Genomic DNA, 26,369 nt, shown 5'->3' on the forward strand with positions numbered 1-26,369 from the left:
TTGTTATTTTTCTGTGCGTGCCTTGTGTCTAATAACTTCACTTTTTCCCTGAAAGTATATTTTCCTATCTTGTATTGAACAACTCTTTTATGTTTTTTAGTAATAAATTGTTTTCTGCTTTGAACATTATCTAACCTATACAGTATTCTACCAAATCACAAACTACAAACTATAAGCAAAATAAACATCTTTTGAAATTCTATTTATCAGTAATTATGGTGGGCATGTCCAAAGTCCAGCCTGTTCGGCCTGCGGACACCTGTCACAAAATCAATAATACCCCCCCCCCCCCCCCCCCGTTACTTTCTAAGAATTATTGTTGATGATGATTGACTCAATCACGTTATAAGCCGCGGCCAACTTGTGGCAACAACCTGTTTCTACTCGACCTTCAGACCCTCAACGGCCAAACAAGAAAAACAGATTTATAGGTTTTCGTGATAAAAAACAATGGTTTGTACTTCTGAATGTGTTATTTTTCTGTTTACATCCCCTACATTTAGAAGTCTATGATGAGGATTTAATAGTCAGTATATGTACCATTTCATATGCATCTTGATTTAATGTTAACAAAAGAGAAACTTTTAACAGAAACTCAACATGTGGCATCAGGTTACCTTGTGGAATAATCAGTTGTGTTACAAGAGTTATATTCTTTTCAAACCCTTTTCCAAGAAAAATACTCTTGTTTTTGTATAGAATATCTGCATTATTCCAGTAGCACTGAGGAGAAAAGATATGTTTGTATACCAGAGTCCATATAATTATGAAAGTTAGACAGTTTTAAAGGAGCTTTTTCTATTTTGAAGTTACAAAATAGAAGAAATGGCAGACCTCCAAGCTTATCTAATACATGGTTAGGACACCCCTGAATTATGGAAATGACGACATCAGTTGTTTCTTTCTTGTTTGCTCATTTTATTCTTGGAACTTGCCAAAAGACTACACTCATTTGCATGGTCATTTCTGCCAATTACATGATACGTTTCAGTCTTTAAAATAAGTTGATGCATTCACTTTTTAGGGATTGTTGCATCAATTTTAAGAGTTTTATAAATTATCTTAGTCCGAGTAATGGAACAATAAAGTTAATGTTTGAATGAGGCAAATTTGGTGCTGTTTACTGCGGGCTGGAGCTTTTTTCTTCTTCTCCGCCCGTCTGAGCCCCCCTCGCTCTCCGCCAGACCCCCTCCCTTCTTTTGTGATAATTTCAAACGCCTGGGCTCGCGGTGACTACCCCCCCCCCCTTCCACCCCTCCACCCCCCACCCCCCCTTGTCTGTCTCTCGCACGCGCTCCTCCTGCGCTCGCCCCGGCTGAGAATTGTTGACAAAAGGCGCTGCACCGCGCGGAGGAGGCCGGACCCCGGTACTGGTGAGCGGACTTGTCTTTTAACCGCGAGGCGGCTCTATTATGTGAGGGGGGGTCCGGACAGCCGCAGTCATGGTGGGGGGAAGGAGGGCACAAAGACCATTCCGCTCCCAGAAAAACTCGAGAGTCACAACGGGCTGCTTTGTGTCCGGTTATGTAGCCGAACGTTAGCCGTAGTGCCACTGCGGACTCGGTCCCCTCCTCTCCTCCGCCCTCGTGTGATCCGGTATCATATGATGCTCATTTCTGCCTGTAGCCTGGGGCGGATTATGACAGCTTTCCGTCTCTCTTTGTGGCTTTGTGTGTGTCTTCTCTCCGGGAAGGTGTGGCCGAGGTGATTCGGTGTCGGTCGGGCTCCGCAGCAGGCCGGCGTAAACCGGACCACCACCACCTCCTGCTCACCTCGGAACGGTAACACACACACGCACACCAAAAAAAAGCCGAAGCCAGGATGGGTCCCTCCGTGTGAGGTGAGGACGCCAGCGTTGCCGGAGGAGGCGGGGGACTATCGGAGGAGGTCGTCCGGGGATGGTGTGAGCTGAGGCGGGCAGGCAGTCTGGATCTGACCGGGGACCCAACGTTTCCCCGGAGCCTCCGCGGCTCTAAGCCGCGTCCCGAGCCCTCCAAGATGGGGAAGTGCGACGGCAGATGCACGCTGCTGGTGATCTGCTCCCTACAGCTGGTGAGTCTGTTTGCCTCCTAGTTGCCTCTCTTGCCATTCACCAGGATGGTATAATTGGAGCAGCGTGGCCCAGACAAGTACATTTTAATCAGACATTTTTTTAGACCAGCCTGTCTGCAGTCTAAAAAAAGCTTGAAACTGCAGCTGCTGCAGCCACACTGAAGCCTAGAGCAGCAGGGCAAAGGGAGCATTGGTGTCATGGGGTCTTTGAAAGGAAATGGGATGATCTCCCCACCCAGGCAAAACTATGCAACAAAGAGACCCCCTTTCACCCCCAACTTTAACCCCTAACATCTTCATCCTGCAGTAAATTGGGATGCTCCTCGTGGCCTGAACTACCCTGAGATTTCCACCTTCAGTCTAATAAGGCGTGTGATGAGTCCTATCTGTACCCGGGGCTTGATCCAGCAGCAGCAGCAGCAGCAGCAGCAGGAGGAGCTGCTGGCTGAGACCATTGTGTTTGCGGGGCTGGTGGTTTGTTGTGCAGCAGGGGGATTTGGCCCATAGATCCTCATTAGTTTTAGCCGATCTTTTTGGGTGAGCCTCCCTCTTTTACAGGCACTGGACTGGCTGGTGCTCCAGGCAGTTACCATGGAAACAACTGCGGCAGACTTGTGTATGTGTGTCCCTGTCCCTGTGTGCGTGCGCTTGGGTATGTGCGAGGCCTTGATTAAGCGTGAGGCTTTGAGTTGCTCCCCGTTAAATGATGTTTTCTCTCCATTCTGGCGTTTGCGCCCCCCCCCCCCCCCCCCGCCCCTTATTTTTTTCTCTCGTATAGGTGGCGGCTCTTCAGAGGCAGGTGTTCGATTTTCTGGGATACCAGTGGGCACCCATTTTGGCCAACTTCCTGCACATTGTGGCCGTCATCTTGGGCATGTTTGGTACCGTGCAGTTTCGTTTCAGATACCTCATCTTTGTGAGCGTCCTTTTCTTTTTCAAAACAAATATTCTGTTGATGTTACAGTTTGGGTTTTGATCACTTGTCTTTTTTTTTGTCAGTATGCAATATGGCTGGTCCTGTGGGTGGGATGGAACTCTTTCATCATATGTTTCTACTTGGAAGTTGGAAATCTGTCTCAGGTGGGTAAAGCTCTGCGAATAAATGATCCATTCAGTTTTCTGAAGATCAGACATTTAACATTTTACCCCTCAAAGTTTCTTGTTTTTGTTGCTGAAACTTTCATCATGTTCCCATTTTTTTTTAAATGCATTGTCATATTTCTCTGATCCTCAAATTGTATCGATTTTTGTCTTTAAATCCCCTTAAAAACAGATTCAAATTCTAGAGAAAGGCTTTTAGACCCACTCTGTTCATCTTTTGAGCTATTATAAAACCGTTTCTATTAGTCTTTTAATCACGAATATGCCGTTTTGAGCCAAAAAAAAAGCGGTAATTTTCTAGAGCACAGTTTCTGTAAAGCTGCGGTAGTTCATCAGAAATTTGCCTCCGAGTTGTGGGTGGGACTGTTGGTGTGGAGTAAGCCTGCTCTCACTTCCCGTCATTCGTCTGTTTAGACTCTCTAGCTCACAGCTCTTCACATTCCCAAGCTAATTGTGCATCAAAAATAGCGAGCAATATTGGGGCTATCCAGCCGTACAGTTTTGATCTAGATTCTAGCTCAGACGATGAAAAGGAAGACGTACATGGATCTATTTGTCTCTAAGGGGATGCATTGGAACAGGTCGCTTGTGGCCCGCCCATTGCAGCTTCTACGTCACAAATCCAATAGCATTTTTTCATCTGACCCTGAGACACCACGAGTTTTTTTTTAAAGAACTGCTCAGAAATGCAATTTTAAGCTTAACTTTCTTTATGTATGTCCTCCAACGCCCAAAGCACCATTTTCATGTGAGTTGTTTTCATCAAAGAGTGAGAAAAGAAGAACTTGCATCACTCTTGTTTTTCAGGACAGAGACTTCCTCATGACTTTCAACACATCGCTCCATCGTTCTTGGTGGATGGAGCACGGTCCCGGTTGCCTGGTTACGCCAGTGCTGGACTCCCGCATCACCCCCGACGACCACCACGTCATCACCGTGTCCGGGTGCCTCCTCGACTACCAGTACATCGAGGTGTTGAGTTCCGCCATTCAGATCCTTTTGGCTGTAAGTGTTTACCCACCGGTGAACCGAAGACAGAAACAAACACCCAACTAAACTTCAATGAATTCCTTGCTTTCCACCAGCTCTTTGGCTTCGTGTACGCCTGCTATGTGAGCAAAGTCTTCCAAGATGACGAGGACAGCTGTAAGTGCCTTTTTTTCCCCCCATTTCAAAAGGCTTACTAATGGTCTTAGCACCCTGTTCAGTAGATGAGCTTCACTCTGTCCACCATTAAGATAAGGCCCCTTGAGTTAAAGACGCGTGGCTTTGGTTTAGAGTGATGTTATCTCATTGTTTTCTCTTGCATGAGTCATGCTTACTGATATCAGTGCAGAGGATTCCCTCTGGGTGATTTGGAGCGCCCCATCTGTGGGAAAAGTGTAAAGTGAGCTGCACTGTTTTCCCCATGACAGTACACAGCTGTCTGTCTGTCTTTCTGCTGTGTGTTTGCCTTCCGATGGCTTTTAATAGTAGAGTTATACGACATCATTTGCTTGATTTTTATTTTTCCCCATAACAGAGGGGCCTAGTATAGGATTAGCACAGTGATAATGACGGTGTAACAAAAATGGAAAAATGCTTTTGCATAAAAATACTTTTTCTATTGAATTTTACAAGAAAAAGAAGGAAATTGGTAAAAGAAAAATGTCGTAACTTATAAAATGGCTTGGAAATGTGTGTAATGTCACAAAAACATCCAAATACATTAATTAAAATGTTTTAAGAAGCTTTCAATTTATAGTTAGAGGATATTTTTACAGTTTTACTTCTAAAAGAACAAAAGAAAGTGCTTTCATTAAAAAAAATTTCATTTAAGCATCTTAGAATAAGAAACGCCTGTAGTGGGTTGAAGCTTGAAACTATTATTAAAAAAAAAAGATGAAATCCATTTCCAGATCACAGCATAACTCGGGAGTGCAGTCAGAGGAGACTGTATCATTCCCTTCAGAAAAATCGTTTTTGTTAGAGCTGCTGCTAAGTGGAACTTCACACCCATAACTATCAGAAATCAAAACACATAATTTATTCAAGACACAATTAAAGAAATGGCTCATTGACAATCAGAGCTGTCAACACTAAGTAAACCTCCTCTAAACGATCCTTGCTACTATCTTGTCTTTTATGTGTGAATATGTTCTTAAATTTGTCTACATTTTGGATTGTTTTATCACCAATTTGTTTTTAGGTTAACTACTACTTTTATTGAATGCATTATTTAATATATTTGATTTGATTTGATTTATTGATTTATTTCAAGCATTGTAGTCAAAGCAATAAAAAAAAATTACACATATTTATCAAACTCATTACAGAAATGATGAAATGCATAGATTAAAAAGACAGAAAACAAAAAAAAATGTCACTTAAATCACATTTGCTTAATTAAATACAGTGATCATTAACTGAAGTATAATATACAGTATGTATGTAATGTTATGCAAATATGTTATTTTATTTTGATCTTTTAGGGTGATTTTAACATCTACCCAGGGACTGCAGATGAAAAATAGCCCTTTGGCTAACTCTGGCATATTGACAGAAATGTTTATTAATATGCGCTGTCCCAATATTAAATAAATTAAAAAGCAAAACAAAACAAAAAAACATTTTTTCTTCCATAAATTCAGAAGATTAAGTCTTTCTCTCAGAGTCATTTTAGATACCAAGGATGCACAAAAACCTTCAAAGGAAATAGTTAAATTAGTTCAGCTAGATGCCAGTCATTGTAGCATATCTTTCATAACTTGCTTCACTTCACAATGTCGTCATGGCAACAGGAAACTACAATCAGTTGTCTCACAACTGTGGACGTCTGCCATTCAAAAACGTGAAATGAAATCATCAGTACTAAGTTTTTTTGATGGAAGGTGTCAAAACCTGATAATATAAATAAAGTTCAGTCTAAATTACAGTAGGAGTTTATTCAAATAAACACCTTGTGTGTCAGAAGATTCATAACCCCATGTTGTAGCAGTAAAATGGGCCCAACACAAGAGGCCTTCAGCTCTCATCTGTTTGCTGAGCTGTTGGAAAGGACAAGTTAAAAAAAGCCTCTTTCACTCATCTTAATTTTGTTTAGTATGTTCTGTTTTTCTTCTTTTTTTTTTTAAATAAATCAATAATTGAAAAAGATCCATTTATTAAGTTTTCTATTTTAATCCCTTGACACCTATTGATGGAAATACGCATCAAAATACTGGCTCCAAAGTTTCCATAATTAAGCATCTACATGAAAACAAAAATGTGAATTTTTCTTCCATTGCTGAAAATGAATTCAGGTGTTAAAGGAGTTCAAACAAACATTTAAAAGACTTATAAAAGTTATTGCATAAAATTAAAACAAAAAAAAACAATGACTTAATTTGTCTGAACTCAGTGTTTGCCTCGAAACCATGGTGACTAACCTGAACGTGGGTAATGGAGTCTTTAGTATTTGGATAAATCGTTGCAATTGCTCAGACATGGTTTTGCTGAAGTACTAACTAATCACTGTTCAGACGTTGCTGCAATTAAGAAAAAACCTGAACTCCTGGTTTCAAGCCATGAAAATGTGTTTTTTTTATGTTACTTTGTCTATATTCATATCACATAAAAACGTTTTTTTGGTAATTTTGTTTTTTTCCTTTTATTTGTAGTTGTTTCTGTTTAAAGGAAACTTAAAATCCAGAGAAGTAGACAGATGATTAGAGGTCATATTTGATAAATACCTGAGCAGGTATTTTTAAATTGCACTTAAAAAATGTGCCTTTGTGAGTTTAATGTATTTGCAGCAAAAGTAAAAGCTGTCATTTATTTTTTAAATCCCATTGATGCAGCAGAACCGTGTTAGTTCTGGCTTTAAATTATAAAACTGCATATGGGGAGACGTTATTTAAAAAAAAAAGAGTGGTATTTGCCTGTGGAGAGAACAGATGATCCTCTTGTGGTTTATTTAGTGTTTTCACAGATGTTAGTAGGGGCTGTTTTCTTTCTCAATCATTGTCACATTTCTCTAATGGATTAAAAAATAATATATATAAAATGTTGGGGTTCACTCTCTGCAGATTCTTTTTTTTGAATGTTTTAAAAGTTTGCTGAATTTGACAGAGGATCCAATGGGTAGAAAAGTGAAATGATGTTGCCTCTTCTCTTTCTTTGCCTTTCCAAGTTGATTTCATTGGAGGCTTTGATTCGTACGGCTACCAGCCTCCTCAGAAATCGTCTCACCTGCAGCTGCAGCCTCTTTACACGTAAGTAAATTAAAAAATCATTTGAGTTTCACTATGCTTCAGAGGATTTTTTGGCAGCAGGAGGTGTTTTGTTGGGTTTTGGCATCACGGGAAGCATTTTAGGGGAAAGTTGGGTCTAATATTTTTTTTATATATTGGTGTATTGCTTCTCTCTCATTGATCCTATGATGTCTTTCACTCAGGGCCGGTTAGATTTTGGGAACGCCCCCTCGAGACCAAACACTGATGGCGTCCCCATGGAGGGAAAAGGCTGCAGCGGGTCGTCCCGATTACACTCACTCTCTGTGTCACAGTTTACCCGAGGAACAAACTTCTAACCCCACCCAGAGGGAGAGATGAATGTGCATGTGTGCTTGTGTCCGAGGAGGAGAAGTACAGCTCCTGACTGGAATGGACGGCGCTCAGAGGGGGGGAAACCTACATGGCAGGTGTTGAATTGAAGCAAAGACCATGAGTGGGAACATGTCTGTCAAATCACACGGAAGGAAACAATTCACTAAACTGCCAGCTCTCAGCGTGCTCCCTGCAGTGTGTTTGGGAGAGATTGTGCAACTCCCCAGGAAATGCGGGGGCTTTGTAGATGTACCTTGGACTCTTCTCACATGGTGCCCCTGTGACTTCTTTGTTTTTGTTTGTTTTTTTACTTTAAAGGGTACTCCTGTGCATATGTACGTGTGTGTGTGTGTGTGTGTGTGTGTGAGCGTTTGTGGGTGGGGACACATACTGACATGAAGCGCAGCTTGTTCCTGTTGTTGTTTTTAGAATGTGGTGATATCAAATTAGAGCAGTCTTAACAGTTTTTCCTGTTCCCAAAGCCATCTTTCCTTTCTCTGCTAAAAGCACAGCCAAAATTCACGGGTTTCCCATCTAAACTGCTAAGAGAATTTGAAAAACAAAAACAAATGGTGGGTGAGTAGAGGAGCTGAACTCTTAAGTGAATAAGTCTGGCATTATTTGATCATCTCATCAGCAAAGTGTCTCTTTTACTTTAATTTCTAGCTTTTCTCCCCTTCTTCTGTGGCTCTACATTGGTTTATTCCACTATGTTTTTACAATTGCTTCCCAGAACAGCTGGCTGCCCCCATTTTTAGCAAAGGTCACATCAGCAGGAGTAAGTATCACATTTGTCTGAGCTATTCTGAGTAGGGAATATGTTACTTTTCTAAAAGAATTAAAAGTCACAGGTTGGTGAATAGAATCCAGAACAATCTGGAACAGTCAGAACCTCCACCAAGGCCAACAAATTTCCTGTCTTGCATCTTTATTTTTAAAGAAAGTGGCCTTCAACTCTTCAAGTATATTTGAAACTTGCACCACTTATCCCGGAAGTATTGTGATTTCCTTGATTCAAAACACACATGCACGTGAAATGTCATCTGTCGTGTCTGAAATGTTCGTTTGACCTCAATAATCAAGTCACGCGCCCAGGTTAGTTTCTTTATTAGAAAATCGTTTCAGCCTGATGCGCATGTGTTGATTAGAGCTGCAGATGGCTTTGGGATCAGGCATTAGTGTTTGTACGGGGTGGGGATACTTTGCATGTAAATAACAAGCCAATCATTGTTTTTTTGTGTTTTTTTTTTTTTTTGCTTTCATTCAAAAAATGGTTTGTTTTATGGAAAAAGAGGGAGGGACCAGTGGAGAGGTCTGGAAGTCAAAATGTGCCTCATACCTCTTTCTCTTTTTTCTTTTTTGCACATTTTCTCTCATATCTTCTGTTTTTTTTACACATCTACTGTTGAGATTATCATTTTTTGGGTCTCATTAATTAACTATATAAATCTTTACAGCTTGATCTTTACCAGAGCTCAGCAGTACAAGAGATTAGGAGGACATTTTACTACGTGTTCTGGTAGCATTTGTAGAAATAAGTGGACACAGAAAGAGGGAATGAAGTAGAGAACTGTGTGTTGCAGACCTTATTGGGTGGGTGTAAGAGGAAGTTTGAATAAAATAAAATAAAACACTTTCTACTTTAAACCTGACTTCTGTCTTGTTGTTTTTGCCTCATCAAAACATTTAAAAGGTTGTATTTAAAGTAACTATAAACTGTGTTAGTCTCAAAAGAAAATAATGGAATTAAAAATGTTAGTAAAGTTTAAAATTTTAAAGTTTTGGATCAAAAATGCTTTCTAGTCTCACGTCATGCAGTTTTTTTTTTAATATACATAAAACAGTTGTTGAATTCATTAAGATAAACTTTTAGGGAAAAACGCCCGTTTGAATTAAATTCAACTTTAGGAAGTTTAAAATGATTCGGTCAAAACATCAAGAAAGGAACAAAGTTATTGCCATTTTTGGCCTCTTTGTTTATTGGATTTAAGGACCAAAAAACCCTTTGCTCCTCAGTGCCTTCACCATTTAATCAATGATACTGTTGCATTTTTCATTTTCAAGACTCAAAAGCTTTACATTTTTGTCTTTTGTAAAAGTCAGTTTTAAGACCAACAAACCCTATAATCTGCACAGATTAATATCCCTCTATAGGAGCGTAACCTGCCTTTGCCTGAGGACAGATGAGACTCCTATCAGCCCCTATAAGCAAAGATTTATAAAAAATAGCCAACATTTCACTGTCATAAATTAGGTTGGCGTGCATTCTAATAAAAAAGATGAAATCCCTATTTTAAAATGGCCAATTTCCCAGTGATTTTAGATATAATTTTTCTTTTTCTTTCTGTGACAAACTTATTCTAATGAAATAATCTTTGATACATAGGGAAAGCTTTAGAAAAATAAAATGTTTTTCTCGAGGGCATTACATCATCTACATGCTGATTCTATAGCTTCAGGGTCGCCTCTCGAACAATGGACAATGAAAGGTTATTTATTTTATTTCTGGGGTGGGATTGGGGGGTAAGACTCCCCCCTTTTTTTTTACGTTATCCACTCATATTCCGGAGATGCAGCTCGCATCGTCCAGCAGCAGTGCACTGGTCCACAGCGTTGCCATGGCTACCAGTCCCCCGGTTACCGTGGAGACCCCGAGCAGCATTGTGTACAAATTTGTCGATCAGGGTCAGTATATAACAGCATCAAAACTCCATTAGGTTCAATGTTCTTGTTGGTTAAGATATACATGCACGCTATATTCGATTTGTTGCATTTATTACACATGTTCTTAAATCTGTTATTTAGAAATATACGGTGGGAGGATGTGCCCCCCCTCCCAAGAGAAACCAGCCAAAGTTCATGGTTGGTCAAATCTGTCAATTCTTACAACCACAGGGGGGAAAATTCAGACCACAACTGTTTATAAAGCTTTGAATGTGCAGCTTATATAGGAAAATGTGGACTTTTGGTTAATTTTATGACTTGACAATGAATATTGGATTTTCAAATGTGGCCTATAGGAATTTTTTAACGCCAAAATAATTGAATTTTTTCGTTCAAAACAAATGAAAAGCACACATATTTGCTGTTTCACAGACTAACCAGTTTTTAAATAAATGCAGTACCTTTACATATATTTTTGATTTTATTTAGTTGTGGTTTAACTGTATATTTGCTTATGCATAGCAACACGTTCAATATTTTTGGGACACACAGTGACAACTTGAAATTGATTAAGGCTCTTTTGAGGTGAAGCCACCCCACACCAGATGCCAGATAAGACCAGCCCAGGATCGGTATCGACAAATAAAACTGTAATTATCAGGTAATTTTCATCACTCAGAGATCAAATGCACTTATTTTAGGAAAAACAGCTACATTTTTCCCCCTGAATTATTTCTCCACCACATTTCTTAAGGCAAAATGATGAGAATTTTTTTGAATGTTGTACTTACAGTGTACTGGGTAAATTTTACATACACAGATGTTGATTCCTTAAAACCAAACTTTTTATTTTAACCTTTTATAAAGAACTGCTTTTTTTTCATTTGTAGACTTCATGGAAAGGAAAACTGCTATAAATATCTAAAATATCATATGTGACATGGATGGCCCCTGATTTGTAACTGGTTATTGTCTTCTTTTATGCACTCTCATTTGTTGAACATTTACACCTTTGCCACAAAAAACTTGACTATTTTTAAATAAAAATATATTATTAATAATAATAATAATAATAATAATCCTGTTACTTCTTCTTTCAGAACAGAGACATTTTTACAGCTGCTGTCCCGTACAGTTTGATGTTTAAATTGTAGCTAGCCCTTAATTGGCAGGTGCACTTTTTTTTTTTGGTAATAAGTTGGATTACCTTTTATTGGGGGTGGAAAAAATTGATAATTATATATCATTCTAAGTTAAACTTCTCAAAGACTCATCTTGGATGTCTAAATTATTTTGGACACTCCACCATGTCTGTGCTCCATTCATATACATAAAGCTTTATGGCGCAAAATCTCTTATCCTTCATTGACATTTATGCGCATGAGGTCAAAGCGTAACTATAACAAGTACACCGGGTCGCTTAAACAGACTGCACATACGGTTAACAAAGAGACCCATCTTGAATGAACACCCCCACAGTCCTGCGTGACCCCCCCCCCTCCCTCCCTCCCCCTGGATGGCGCAATGAACCGTACGCTCCCTCTCATCCCTTCCCGTCATGCAGCGCTGCTGCCTGCTCCTCCGTTGAGCCGCCATGTTGTCGGAGTGAAAGCCTGGGGTGTCACAGACAAGCTGGGGCCGAAATCCGTGACCATCCACCCTCTCCGCCGGTGAGTATTAACGTCTGTCGGGACGCGATTGAGTGATCTATCAGTTATTTGCCCCTCGGTGTTTAAATTGTCGCCCCCAGGGGCTCTGAGTGCGAGTAAATGTGGAGAGTTAGGAGACGCTGAAGCGGCTGCCTCCCTTTCAGCTGCCTGCCTCCTTCCTCTCGTTGTGTCGGTCTTCCGCTCCAGACAGCTCTCGGGCCTTTGTTAGCATCCGCGTCACGGGGACCGGTCAAGCTGCGGGTTTGGGAGAACAGGTGGAGACCTCCCGGTGAACATTAAAGACAAAACGAACATTTTCCGGGGAGGTTAAAACACCGTTTAAGCCTCCAGTCAATCCCTTGTTTGGCTGTCGGTTCGAGCTTGTGACTGGTGGAGCGGAGGCCGTGTTATTGTTGGTAGAGACTGTAAAGCCGTCGTAACAGGTCTCAGACTGTTAGCTGTTACATGAAAACAGTAACATGGTTTAAATTGTATTTTGTCGTCGATCATTCGCCGTTCAACGTGTCAACATTATCTTTGAAGATTGTCCCCAGCAGTTGTTGCTGTGAGAGACTCTGCGTTATCTCACGTTAGCTGCAGGTTGCCCGCTTGTATTGTCTGTCACACCCCTGTCTGCCCCGTATGCGGTGGTTTGATCCCGGGTTTTGAATGATTTACCCCGCTGGACCTCGGGACAAGTGCCTGTTTCCGGGTGCTAACTTCAACTCTTAGCACACTGAGCCGTGTGCGCTTGTCGTCTATCATGAGGGGTGGAAAAATGCGGTGCAGTGGTGGATTTCCGGGTGTTTCTGGCTAACATTCGAGCAGGAGCATAGCTGTGGAGACCCAAGGTTTTGGTCCTAGGGAATTACTTAAAACAGGACGGGTTTACGCTTGTGGGTCCTGGCGTGTTGTTCCTCCATCTTTTCTGGTCGTCACTCCTGCCTGTCTGGTTGTGTGTCTGTTCTGTTGTGGCGTTTGTTTGGCATCACGGTGCAAGCCAACTGCATGTGTTTGAAGATTCAAAGTGTCACACCGTCTCTCACAAAGGTAATTACTGTAGATGGCTCTGTCTGTGGCAAAAGAGCTGCGTATCATTTCCTGCTGGCCTTTGGGGACAGTAAATAGGAACCTGATCAAGTTAACAGAGATTAGAGCTTGCTGGATAAAGAGTCTGGAACACAAACTATTACAGTCATGTCCCCCCCCCCCTAAACACCATTCCTAATTTCCTCAGGCTCCCCTGTGCTGTAAAAATATTCTTCTATGCTGTTTATCCATGTTAAGTAACAAGCACCCCTCTGACCTTTGCAAAATTAGGACACATGGTTGTCTTCAGGTCCTGCAAATAAAGTAAGGAATCTCGTCTGTGCACATGCTTAGTATCTTTTTTTCTTCTTCAAACAAATAGTTTATTACTTTCTATTTGGGTTGTAAATCTTACCAACCATGAGTAATGGATGCAACAGTTTACACTCCTTAAACATTAGTCTTGCCAAATTTCCTATTTTTTTTATGACCCTACTTTAAACGCAATTGATGCTATCAAATTTTGGATAGTAATTGCAGATAATGTCACGATTTCTTTTTGCATTTGAGGCACCTAGAACTGTCAGTGTGGTCCCTTTGATGTCTAAATGTTTGATGTCATTTGGAATTTTACCAAATTAAAACAGTACTTAAAAAGATAAATTGTTATCTATTAATCACTCAAACACATTTGCATTTTTTTTTCGTGCCTTCAAGATAATGTTGTCAAGAACAAAGTACATCATTTCTGTGATATTGTAGCTGAATACAATTTCTAGTTTTGATATAATTAAATACTATTATACAGATATAATACATTTCATTTGTTTATTCTGATTTCTCATATGCAAAATTAACATTGGGAATACTGTTATAAGGCTAATATATCATTTAGCCTATTATATGATGATTAAGTGTGGATACAACAGCTTTTATGTCATTTCTTTGTTTCCTTATAAATGAATAATTTAGACTTGGCCATTCTAAATGGATTAAATCACTTTGGGGGTCAAGTTGCTTGTTTCTACACACCTAAACAGATGGGGCAAAGGGCAAGCAATCGCCTTAACTGCGCTGCTTGTAAAATACACCCAAAAGAACCTTTCTGGCATTTCAGTGTTCCAAGGTGTCGGCTTAAGATCCTATCCTTCTTTTTACAAGGTTTGGACACAGTTCTGCCCCTCGGGCAAATGCCGAGTTTTAAGTCAGCAGGCTCTTCCACTTAATCTTTTCATTAAGTTGTTCTAGAAGGAGATAAAAGGTGCCAAACCTCATCAGTTCCATAAGAAAACACTTGTATCTTTCTGTTAAAAAGTTTGGTTGAATCTTTACACTATGTGTATTAGCTTTGACATATTTGGATCTCACTTCTTAAGTTTACCCAAATTTCAATTCTGAATATATGTCATATTTGACCTCAAGTATCTTAAAACTCCAGACTTTTACAGAAACCCTCAAACGTTTTTAGAGTAGGAGTCTACAGAGGAGAAAGTAGCAGGCTACCACCTGAGCAGCAAAGGCGTACCTGCGTGCGTACAGTAGAGGACGAGCATTAAAGAAACTCAACAAAAAGAGGACTTATAGATGTGGCTAATTTAGCACTAACATTAGCCTTCTAACTTGGGTGTTGTCTGTTAAAATAGTCCTAAAGAAAATTGAGCTTAACGTTGCATTTCTGAGTATTTGTTCATTCAAATCGTGAATCCAGTTTGAAGAAGATCGTATTTGTGATGTAAACAATACAATCTGTGGGCCACTTTAAAGAATTTTATGGATTAGGGACTGCTAAGGATTGACAACACCAATTTCAGACTTATACAGGCTGATCAGAGAAAATATTGTCTGACATTGAATCAGTACTTAGGCAAAGAAAAAGGCTATTAGAAAGTACACCACTAGCTGCAGAATTCAAAATAAAACTAGATTACACTACAGCTGAAGGAAATAAACAGTGGGTCACAGTATTTAACACTCAGTATTATTGATGCTTTCGGTTTTCCAGAAATCCGCTGAGTTACTGTCTTCCTCCAAACGTATGATCTCTTGGTTTAGCTTATCAAAATTATGGAGGGACATTGTGATCTCAAAGAAAGTTAATGTGAGCATAACCTGTTTGTTATTATTTTTTTCCCCTCTGAAATTGCAACTCTAGCAAAAGGGGATTTTCCAGCTGTTTTTGGGGGTTGAAACTGTCCTGTAAATGGTTAAAGTAGAACTCAAGAGTGTGGACATAGCTTAAGAGAGAAGCCCCGTGTTATGAAAAAGTTAAGAAGTTCTTTTTTCAACTAAAATGAGGGTTTTCCCTGAGAATTCATTTCTTTCCATTTAGACCTTTGATGGGATTGGGTGGGTGGGAGGAGAGCTGTTTCTTGTTTGCAGCATATTTTGGGGAATTGGCTCTGTAATTTTCTGATGTTTGCTCTGCAAATTACAAAGACTTGGAAATTCCTTGTTGGAACACATGGACCCAAATGTGTGGGACTCATGCACAATATACGAGTGACACAATCTGATGCTGAATCCACCACATAGTCTGGGTTGAAAGGTTTTCCAAAAAGAGAAAAAGCTGATTACATTTGATCAGGTTGTTGACACTGACTGTTGGTTCTTTTGCATTAACCTTTATGTGTGCTGAATGTCATGTGCAGCACATTAAAACAACCATATCTTATCCTTTGTTTTGTTACCTTCTGTGTGTGTGTGTCGTTTTCCTCACAGGCCGTGGTGGAATGAGCAGTGTGTGTGTGTTTAAGAGGAAAGCAGTGCTCTGGCAGGATTCATTCAGCCCCCACCATAGAAGTACATCTCCCAGCATGCCTGTGGTGCTGAGCAGCGGAGGACATGCCCCCCCAACTGGACAGACCCCCCAGGCCACACCCCCCAGCCAGCAGGTAATGCCTGGTCCACCTGACATCATTTTGTTAGCTGTTGGTTGGAGGTTGTTATACATGCGTGTGTTCTTGAGCAGAGGGTGGTTGATAATTGTTGCTACATTAGTTTGTTTTTTTGTCACGAGCTTCTTGTGTGAAAACGACATTGAGGGATTTCAGATTTTCTGATACTCTCCATCATGGACAATGAGTTTCTCTCTATATTCTCTGATATACTCTAAGCTTTGGGGCAAATTTAGATTTTAATTAGGAAGTTCTCATGATTTAAACAAATTGTTAAAGTTTTTTTATCTGTTTAAAATGTGCTTTAAAAATATAATACTATAAAGCTGCAGGAATCATTCTTTATCGTTTTTAATTGTTGTCTTTGAGCTTTTTAAGTGTGAAGTGAATGCACTATGCAAAAACTACAAACCTTTTTGCACTCTGTGGTTATTTAGCAAAGTAAAAAATGTTTCTATGTAGGTTTATACATTGTCAGTGGTATTTGGCTGTGTGTTTTTGTTTTATCTTTAACATTTTTACAACTCGACAACATGACAGTCATATTCTCTAGAAAATGTTCTAAATTCCATAATGTTGGAACTAAGAAAAGACCCAAAAAATAAATCCCTTCATGTTTAAAAGAACGTACAACTAATATTTCAAAAATTCTACCTGAATAGTCTTTAGAAGTACAGATTTTGGTTTTATAAAAATAAGATTGCATCAATATACACCCGCGGCAGGGCTACTTTTGAAAAATACTTGTCTAAAGAGGGTCAAATATTTTGTACACATGCGTAAACCCACTGTATGAATAACCACATTATCTTTAGTGTGTTGCAACATTTGCAAATTTCTTTCAGATATTGTTCATTTGTGCCCTAAGAAATGTGGCAGGAAGAAATTGCTGGCTGTGGGACTGCTCACAGTTCTTAAATTGATTTGTTGTGCAGCTTTTCTTAGTTGCTACAAACTTAAGGCAGATTTTACTGAATAGTTTGGCTTTGTCAGCTTCCAGGCTTTCTTGTTAACCATTGCAACATGGCTGTTTCTGTTGTTGTTGTTGTAGCACCAAGTTGCCATGTGGCTAAGACATCAGCCACATCACTAAAGTTGTGATTCACCACTGGAGAGAAGATCCACTTATAGACTTAAAAAAGAAAAGTAGAATCGCGTGGTTCTGTAACAAAGTGAATTTATGGCCATTTATTACAATCGAACGTACATGACCATTTAAACCTTCATTTTGATCATTAACTTGGGCATTGGGATGTGTTTAAAATTATGCTTGAGGGCTATGATTGTTGCTCAGGGTGAGAGGTGGGCGGGTGGGGGCTTACTCATAAGCCCCCAGCTCGGCAAGCAACCAGCAATTCAAATTGCACAGATTTCTTTGTGTCTCTACGAGTAGTGTTCAAATGGGAGACTCCATTGTATTTTTGCCCATGTGGGCAATGAAAGTGACACCTGGAAGTGTGCGATTGGGAGGAATGCCCACCCTTATCTGATGGTGTTCTGTTGTTAAATTTCTGAGCTCATCACATTTTGTTAAGAATAAACGCCATGTTCATACTTAAGGGTGTCCATGTGTGGATGTGGCTCCAGGAAATTCTTGGCCAATGATTTGACTTTAGCCTTAGTCGATCTTCAGCTGTGTGTCTTGGATACTTTGGTAAAAAAGATGGGCAGAGCTGTTCACCAATCCCTACCTGGTAGTGAGTTGGATTCACTGCCAGGGTTCAGGACTATGGTTTTAAGGTTTTTAGAGATATTTGCGGGGGCATTTTCCTGAAACTAGTGGAGGACATCAGAGATAAGAAATGCCGTGAAGCTGAAGAAGACCTACCGAGCTTAATTGGGTTTTGGAACTCCCGAAGTGCCTGAATGCTACTGGCAGTCCAAGCGAGCTATTGCTTGGATAGTTTTGGAGGCAAAAACTTAATTCTGGGAGAAGTTTGTTGGGGTCTTGGAGATGAACTATGAAGAGATTCTGACAAATTGTCTAGGAGGAAGCAGTTTTCTGCAGGCATAATTTTTGGTGCAGGTGGGAAACTGTCGACTTCAACTAGGGTTATTTTCTAATGGTGAAAGGAATACTCTAAGGATCTCCTCAACATCCATCATCTTCATCCAAACAAATCCAAAGTGTTCCGACACAGGAGAGCGTAAGAATACGTGTGTTTGTGTGTGTGTGTGGGGTGGGGGTGTTTCCTCCAGCTCTGGCCTTGCGTCCTCATGACACAGTTGACATGCTCACTGTCACCTCCGTCACCTAATAGCTGTTGAACCTCCTGCAATGAGGTTTCTGACCATGGTTTGAAAACGCAGGGGAGATCCTCTTCCTTCGGGGTTCACTTTCCCGTTTGGACCCTCAGCGCCTCCAGAGCGCGTTAATAAAAGAACCAGTCTCCGTTCCCAACTTACCCCCTTCCTCATATAACATCATAATAGGGTGAGGGGGTGGGGGGCTTAGCCTGCGATGAGCCTTGGGGGGGGGGGGTTACTAGGCAGTGGCCCCCCCTCCTATGGTTGCCGTATGGAGTGGGCCCCCCCTCTTTCGGTTTTATTTGCACCTTAGACATGTAGGGCCCTTGGTAGGGGGGGTGCTTGGACATCACTGCCAGCAAGCAGCAGATGTCCTCCTGGCACCCTACCCGCCAATTTTAACCGCACCTTAGACATTTAGGGCCCCTTGGTGGGGGGGGTGAGGGGACATCACTGTGAGAAATCAGGAGATGTCCCCTTAATGCCCTACCCGCCAATTTTAACTGCACCCCCCTTAGTACACACACCCCTCCCCCCTCAATATATACATCCCAACATAAACACACACACATGCACACACACACCCTCTTATACACGCACACACATTTTGCAAGGAAGGTGGGACCTAGGACCATCTGTCCCCTGCCTCTTCCCTGGTGGGGGGTACGTGCCCCTTTGCAACGGCGGCCGTGTCCCCGGGGTGCCGGCTTCCTGGGCCCGGCGGTGCTCTCTCCGCGCGGTGGGGGGGTTCACATTACATCTGAGCCGGGGGGTGTTGGTGTCCCTGGGGGGTGGGTTCTGGTCCTTGCTCCTGAGCGCTGGGCCCCGCCAAATTTCCAACTGTGGCCGAGCCTGGTTGGGCCATATTTACAACACCCCTTGAGGGCCCTCTTTTTTCCCCGGGGTTCCCCCCTCCTGGGCGGGTGCGGCGGGCCCCTGCCTTGCTCCTCCCTGGACCAACCGTGGGCCGGGCGGATGGCTGCCTGGAGTGCGGAGCGGGTCTCCCTTGGGGGGTCCTGGCTCGTACCTGGGGTTGGGGCGGGGAGATGCCCAGAACTCCTGGGTGGTGGTAGGGTGCTCGTCTGGGGCTGTGGGCGTCCCTCTCCGGTGGGGCCCTGCGTTGGGTTCTCCCGGCGCGGCGGGGGGGCTGTTCTCCTGGTTGGGCTGGGGCGGCCCTCTCTTTCCCTCCGTGCCTCCCTGCTCTCTGGCTCTGGGGGCCTTGCGGCGGTCCTGCTGGCCCTGGCCTGGGTGGCGGGCTTGGTCGCCCGGGCGGCGGTTGTTTCCTGCCGGTTTCCGTGTGGCGTGGGGGGGATTCTGGCTGCCGCTGCTGCTGCGGTGGGGGTCTTGGGGTGGGGATGGCTGGGCGCTCTCCCTCCTTCTTTACACATTCCACCATCCATTTTAGAAGAACATGAGCACTCACCTGAGCACGGGTGTTAGCTCACCTTTGCACTGGCGGTTTGCGTGACTGAATGACTGAAATGTTTCACACTAGTTGGTTTTAAGGCATAAGTATGCGTGTGAGCACTATCTGTTTTGTGTACATGTCGACAGATGGACATTTTTGCAGCTAGCAGGTGTGTTTGACACTTGGGTGTGTGTGTGGACAGGCTCCGCCCTTTTTGCACTGCATTTGAGCCTTACCATGGTGATTAACAACCAGTAAACTTGTTGCTTTATGCTGCTTCATGGTCTTACCCCCCTTCCCCTCCTACTATTACCCTCCTTCCCCCCCTCTCTCTAACGTCCCTCTCTCTTCTTCCCCTCTTTCCTTTTCCGTCCGGTCCAACACCAAAGATCTTCAAACATGTTTGAAATTAATAAAGTTTGGCCTCAATTACAAAAGGGGTTTATTCAGACATACCTTTGGTTTGTCTGAAGATTAATAACCCCTCTTGTTAAAGTAAAATATGTCCAACACAAGAGGCCCTCAGCTCTCATCTGTTTGCCCAGCTGTTGGACAGGACAAGGTAAAAAAAAAAAAAAAAAAAAAAGAATACGTGTGTTTGTGTGTGTGTGGGGTGGGGGTGTTTCCTCCAGCTCTGGCCTTGCGTCCTCATGACACAGTTGACATGCTCACTGTCACCTCCGTCACCTAATAGCTGTTGGACCTCCTGCAATGACGTTTCTGACCATGGTTTGAAAACGCAGGGGAGATCCTCTTCCTTCGGGGTTCACTTTCCCGTTTGGACCCTCAGCGCCTCCAGAGCGCGTTAATAAAAGAACCAGTCTCCGTTCTTTTCAGAGGAAACCGTTTTTATTACTGTTCCGGCAAAATGAGCAGCACACTCTGAACATGCGCTCACACACATACTCTTGCGCTGCGCGCTGCCATGCTCTGCTCCCCCCCCTTCCTAAATGCGCACTAGCTCAGACATTGAGCGTCTTGGCGGAAACTCTCAGTTAACATTAGTTCCGCCTCTGCGCAAAGTTAATACTGGGGGGAGGGGGGGGGGTAAACAAAACCGAAATGGTACAAATACACTGACTTCAAACAAATATAAACGCAACACTTTTGTTATTGCTCCCATTTTTTATGGTATGAACTCAAAGATGTGAAACATTCTCCACATACACAAAATAACCATTTTTCTGAAATATTGTTCACAAATCTGTCTAAATCTGTGATAGAGAGCACTTCTCCTTTGCCAAGACAATCCATCCCACCTCACAGGTGTGCCATATCAAGATGCTGATTAGACAGCATGATTATTGCACAGGTGTGCCTTAGACTGGCCACAAGAAAAGGCCACTCTGAAATCTTCAGTTTAGTTTTATGGAGGGGGTCAGGGGACTCAGACAACCAGTCAGTATCTGGTGTGACCACCATTTGGCTCATGAAGTGCGACACATCTCCTTCACATAGTTGATCAGGTTGTCTATTGTGGCCTGTGGAATGTTGGTCCACTCTTTTTCAATGGCTGTGCGAAGTTGCTGGTCATTGGCAGGAACTGGAACACGCTGTCGTATACGCCGATCCAGAGCATCCCAAACATGCTCAATGGGTGACTTGTCCGGCGAGTATGCTGGCCATGCAAGAACTGGGATGTTTTCAGCTTCCAAGAATTGTGTACAGATCCTTGCAACATGGGGCCGTGCATTATCATGCTGCAACATGAGGTGATGTTGTTGGATATACGGCACAACAATGGGCCCCAGGATCTCGTCACGGTATCTCTGTGCATTCAAAATGCCATCAATGAAATGCACCTGTGTTCTTCGTCCATAAAATAACCCCACCACCACCATGGGCTACTCGATCCACAACATTGACATCAGAAAACCGCTCACCCACACGACGCCACACACGCTGTCTGCCATCTGCCCTGAACAGTGTAAACCGGGATTCATTCGTGAAGAGAACACCTCTCCAACGTGCCAGACGCCATCGCATGTGAGCATTTGCCCACTCAAGTCGGTTACGACGATGAACTGGAGTGAGGTCGAGACCTCGATGAGGACGACGAGCATGCAGATGAGCTTCCCTAAGACGGTTTCTGACAGTCTTAGGGACACACTGGATGTGGAGGTCTTGGGCTGGTGTGGTTACACGTGGTCTGCGGTTGTGAGGCCGGTTAGATGTGCTGCCAAATTCTCGGAAACGCCTTTGGAGACGGCTTATGGTGGAGAAATGGAAATTCAATTCCCTAGCAACAGCTCTGGTGGACATTCCTGCTATCAGCATGCCAATTGCACGCTCCCTCAAAACTTGCGACATCTGTGGCATTGTGCTGTGTGATACAACAGAAAATTTCAGAGTGGCCTTTTCTTGTGGCCAGTCTAAGGCACACCTGTGCAATAATCATGCTGTCTAATCAGCATCTTGATATGGCACACCTGTGAGGTGGGATGGATTGTCTTGGCAAAGGAGAAGTGCTCACTATCACAGATTTAGACAGATTTGTGAACAATATTTCAGAGAACTGGTTATTTTGTGTATGTGGAAAATGTTTCACATCTTTGAGTTCATACCATAAAAAAGGGGAGCAATAACAAAAGTGTTGCGTTTATATTTTTGGTCAGTGTATGATTTGAACCGAAATTGCCGTACTAAAACGGTTTGGTCCAACTATGTGTACCATTACATCCCTAGTAATTACTGGTCACCTGGATCATGTGTGTTCACTCGATCAGAGTTGGACATGCCTGCACAAGGGAATCAGAAGCTGGGGACTCCAGGGTGGGGCTGTCCATCATCCGAGCTGAAGTCGCAGTTATAGTTGAGGAGCTCCACGGTGGCAGGGACCAAGGTTGGAGGAAGTCCACTAGGGCTGCACGATATGAGGAAAACTCGCGATATGCGATATTGGTGATTAATATTGCGTTAACGATATAATTTGCGGTATATAAACAAATAGCAAAACAACCAAAAACATAATTTCCATTTCACTGCAACAGTTTAAAAATTCTACTCCAAATGACTCTTGTCGACGTAGGAGGCAAACATCAAACATAAAAGGGCTCATCTGATTGATCAACAACGTAAACGGGTCCTTCCGATTGGTTAAATGCATAAAGGGTTTTATTTCAATTGTTCAATATTTCAAGCTGCCATGAGTTTGTTTTAGCAAACTTAAGGTAATCATTTATTGCGATTTTTGCCGTCTTTTGCGGTATGCATATTGCACAGCTTGATGTTGCGATAACGATAAATTTGCGGTATATTGTGCAGGTCTAAAGTCCACCCTGTTTTCCTCAAACCAGGACCTCCTGGCTTGAGGAGATCAAGATCTAACATCCTCAAGCTAGGACCTCCAGTATGCAATGGGGCAGTCTGTGGCTGAGTGTGAAGCGACCAGGATAATGGTCAGCACTGCCAACTCTGAGGGCATTGTTCTCAACCGATAGTTTGTCCTCTCTGGGTGGGTGGAGAGCTCCTGGCTGAGGAATTTAGGTATTTATTTAGGTCTTGTTCACAAATGAGGGAAGATCAGAACACAAGCTCAACATGCTGATTGGTGCTGCATCCACTGTCATGTGGTCATTTGTACTTTTACTTGTACCTGGAGCTGAATAAGGAAGTAAAGCTCTCAATTTAATTGTTTGTTCCAATCTCACATGTGGTCACGAGCTCCAGGCAACGACAGAAAAACGAAGTCCCAAATACATGCAGACGAAATGAACTTCCTCCATAGCTGGGTGCTCTCTTAAGGTCAAAAGCTTGGTCACCCTGGAGAGAGCTCGGAGTAGAACCACTGCTCCTCCATATCAAGAGAAGCCAACTGAGGTGGTTCGGCATCTGGTCTGGATGCCTCCTATATGCCTCGCTGGGATGGTAATTGGGGCATGTTGCACTGAGCTGAGACCCTGGTGAAAGACCCAGGACACTACTCCGAGCTCTGTCTTGGGGGGTGCCTCGGGATTCCCCCAGGGAAGGGGGTGGGCAAACTGTAGCCCGCGGGCTGGATCAGGCCTGCCTCCATGTTTGGTCCGGCCCACTTAACAATATCAGAGACTAGGGTTGGGCGATGTCCCTTAAATTGGCCGTTGACGATGTCTGCTGTCAACCACCGGGATGGACGATGATATCGTCCGGGGGGCAGGGGGGGGGGCTATTTTTAATTTAATTCTTATATAATTGCTATTTGTTATTTTACTTTATTACTTTATTTATTTTATTTACCAAATAATGACTCATCCGCGATGATCCAGTATAAACTGAGGGAAGTGACTTTAACAAAAAAATAGTAACAAACAAAATAGAAAAGAAGTGGTCCGCTCCCGCACTTAATCAGTCAAGTGGCTGGCGGACCGCGAATTTACAGCTTTGTGTTTGAGGGGAACGGGGGTGCTTTGTTACATGAGCGGTATGTGTGGGAGATTTAAGACTGCGATCCGTCCCGCAGCTCTAGGGGAACGAGCTACCAAACTCAGAACCGGGTCTAAAAGTGTGTGTCTGAGCACAGCTGAGGTCGTCAGCACACACACACAGCGGCGGTGTGAGCTTCAAAGCAGAAATGTCGCTCAGTCCTTAGAAAACGTTCAAACAATCACGTGGATTTGTGTTTTTCGAGTCGCGTCCCGACAAAATAAAGGCTGATGTTATTCCCACATGTTTACGTGCAGCCAGGATGCAGATTACAGCACCACCCAAAGCTAATGTTGTTAGCCCGTGTTAGCATACTGCTAATTGTGGCTTCTTTCTGGCTCCGCTCTTCAACAGAAAAAGCGCTGACCACACGGATTAAAATTAAAACAGGCGAACAGGTGCTTCGTAATAATCGTAACATTATTAAAAGCACGTTTAGAAGATCGTCTCGTATATTACAGAGCTCACATGTCAATGTATATAGCCGCTCGGCGGAAGTCATATCCTCAGTCATTCCGGTTTTTCAAACCCTACTGCACATGTGCGAATGATTTACACCGACCGAAAGTGTGACCAATGTGAACGTTTTGTTATATTCTGAAAACATTTTTCTGGGACCATATACACAGTTGGATTCTAATACGACCATTGATCAGATCAAGATATTTTGTACATGTAACCGCGGCTTAAGGTGTCTACTCGCAGCGTGGCGGGGGCGTGGCATCACGATGGTGTCTCTCCATCGGGATGTCAGTCACCCATCACGATGGACGATGGTATTGTCCATCGGCACAACCCTATCAGAGACCCGTTTTTTTTTATTTTTATCTGGCTACATGATCAAGACCCGCATAGAACGTGACATTTTATTCCACCCTTCTGCAGTCTGTGCTCCAACCTGAAACCCTCTAAAAGTCCTGTGAAATAGAACAGAAGACAGTCATCCCTTTTCTATGTCGCAGTTCATCTTTCCTGGTTTAACTAATTCAGAGCGATTTAAGGGCTATACAATAAAAGAAAGATCAAAGAAGTTTAGAGGAAAGGAGTTATTGTGGCCCTCACAAGAAAAGGTTTGGGGACCCCGCTCTAGCATCCATGTGGTGTTGGAAGATTTGTTGTTTTTCATTCTTCCCATCATTCAAACACCACATGAATGCAGCATTTCTCTAAGTTTTACACGAGGTACATCAAGCCATTGACTCTAAAATGAGAAAAAAAGTTTTCACCTAAAAAATCTAAAATGCTCTGTTTAAAAATATAATTTTCAATTCAAATGTTTTCATCCAGATTCCAAGTTATTTCTTTCTCACTTCACACATCTGTTCCTGGTCCGGCCCTTCTATCCAATTTTAGAACCGTATGTGGCCCACGAGTCAAAATAATTGCCCACCCCTCCCCTAGGGAGAGGAAAGTCTGGGCATCTTTGATTTGACGACACGGCCCCTGGAGTAGACTGAATGATTGATTGATAGATGGATGGATGCTATAGTTATTGGTTTCCTGTTAAGACCAGCAAACCCAGATTAAAAGCTATACACACTTTAGCCTAAAATCTGTTCTGGTTTGTAACAACTCTGTAATGCAATGAGCTTTTTCATTTAGTGCAAACTATAGACTGCTAAATGTAAGTGAAGGTCAAATTCAGTCAAAAATGTAATACGGGTGAATATTTTTTAGGAAAAAAGGACATATCTTCTTGTTCCAGCTTTTAACAAATATTTTGTTATTTACATTTTTTATTTGAATGTTTATAATTTTTTTTCTAATCCGAAACAGCAAAGGACAAAATTAGCAGGTGGAAGTTTTTGCAAAATTCAATGTTACTGCTTTCACATACCTTTTTAAAAACATTTTTCAGAAAAAATGTTAAGAATAATTTACTGTTCTGCTTTGAAATGTCTCTGCACTGCTGTTAGTTCATTCAGAAGCTTTAGAGGTGTGTAAGCGTGCTTGTTTGTGTTCCCCATTAGGGTGTAGCGGGTGCCGGTCGCTCCCAAGATGACGCTATGGTAGACTATTTCTTCCAGCGTCAACACGGCGAGCAGCCTGGAAAACACCGCTGGCCCACTGGAGACAACATCCACGATAGTCAGGTATGCATGGATTCATACTGCTTGAACTTGTTAAACAATACATGAAAAAAAACTGTCAAGTACTGATTAAAAAAACAAATTAGAAGAAACTGGTATTTCTGATAAACAATGACGATTTTGATGCTTTAAAAAAAGTTTGGAAAAACTATTTAAATCATTGCAGCTTTTTCAGGCTAATCTTTATACATTCAATGAATATTATCTTAGCTTAATCATTTTTAGTTTGTGGTTGAAAGTCAGTGGCACTTTTAAGATGCAGGAAACTT

General features: G+C 42.3%; 2 protein-coding genes across 2 annotated transcripts in view; both read left to right on the top strand.

The window, feature by feature from the left end:
• Window positions 1-1,235: 1,235 nt before the first annotated feature.
• On the top strand, window positions 1,236-9,365 carry nkain1 (sodium/potassium transporting ATPase interacting 1). The gene is made up of 8 exons (XM_023960084.2): window positions 1,236-1,373; window positions 1,694-2,052; window positions 2,831-2,968; window positions 3,052-3,132; window positions 3,961-4,158; window positions 4,239-4,299; window positions 7,304-7,385; window positions 7,568-9,365. The coding sequence occupies exons 2-8, from the start codon at window positions 1,999-2,001 to the stop codon at window positions 7,575-7,577; spliced, it is 624 nt and encodes a 207-aa protein (XP_023815852.1). The 5' UTR covers window positions 1,236-1,373; window positions 1,694-1,998; the 3' UTR covers window positions 7,578-9,365.
• Window positions 9,366-11,831: 2,466 nt separating this feature from the next.
• The window catches only part of pum1 (pumilio RNA-binding family member 1), a 30,695-nt gene continuing 16,157 nt past the window's right edge, over window positions 11,832-26,369 (top strand). Inside the window, exons 1-3 of the mRNA XM_004074186.5 lie at window positions 11,832-12,052; window positions 15,779-15,951; window positions 25,981-26,103. Of these exons, the coding sequence (XP_004074234.1) occupies window positions 15,790-15,951; window positions 25,981-26,103 (285 nt within the window). The 5' untranslated portion in view covers window positions 11,832-12,052; window positions 15,779-15,789. The remainder of the gene's footprint in view (window positions 12,053-15,778; window positions 15,952-25,980; window positions 26,104-26,369) is intronic.

This window comes from Oryzias latipes, chromosome 11 (assembly GCF_053564925.1).
Source record: "Oryzias latipes strain Hd-rR chromosome 11, Olatipes_Hd-rR_3.1".
Taxonomy (NCBI): domain Eukaryota; kingdom Metazoa; phylum Chordata; class Actinopteri; order Beloniformes; family Adrianichthyidae; genus Oryzias; species Oryzias latipes.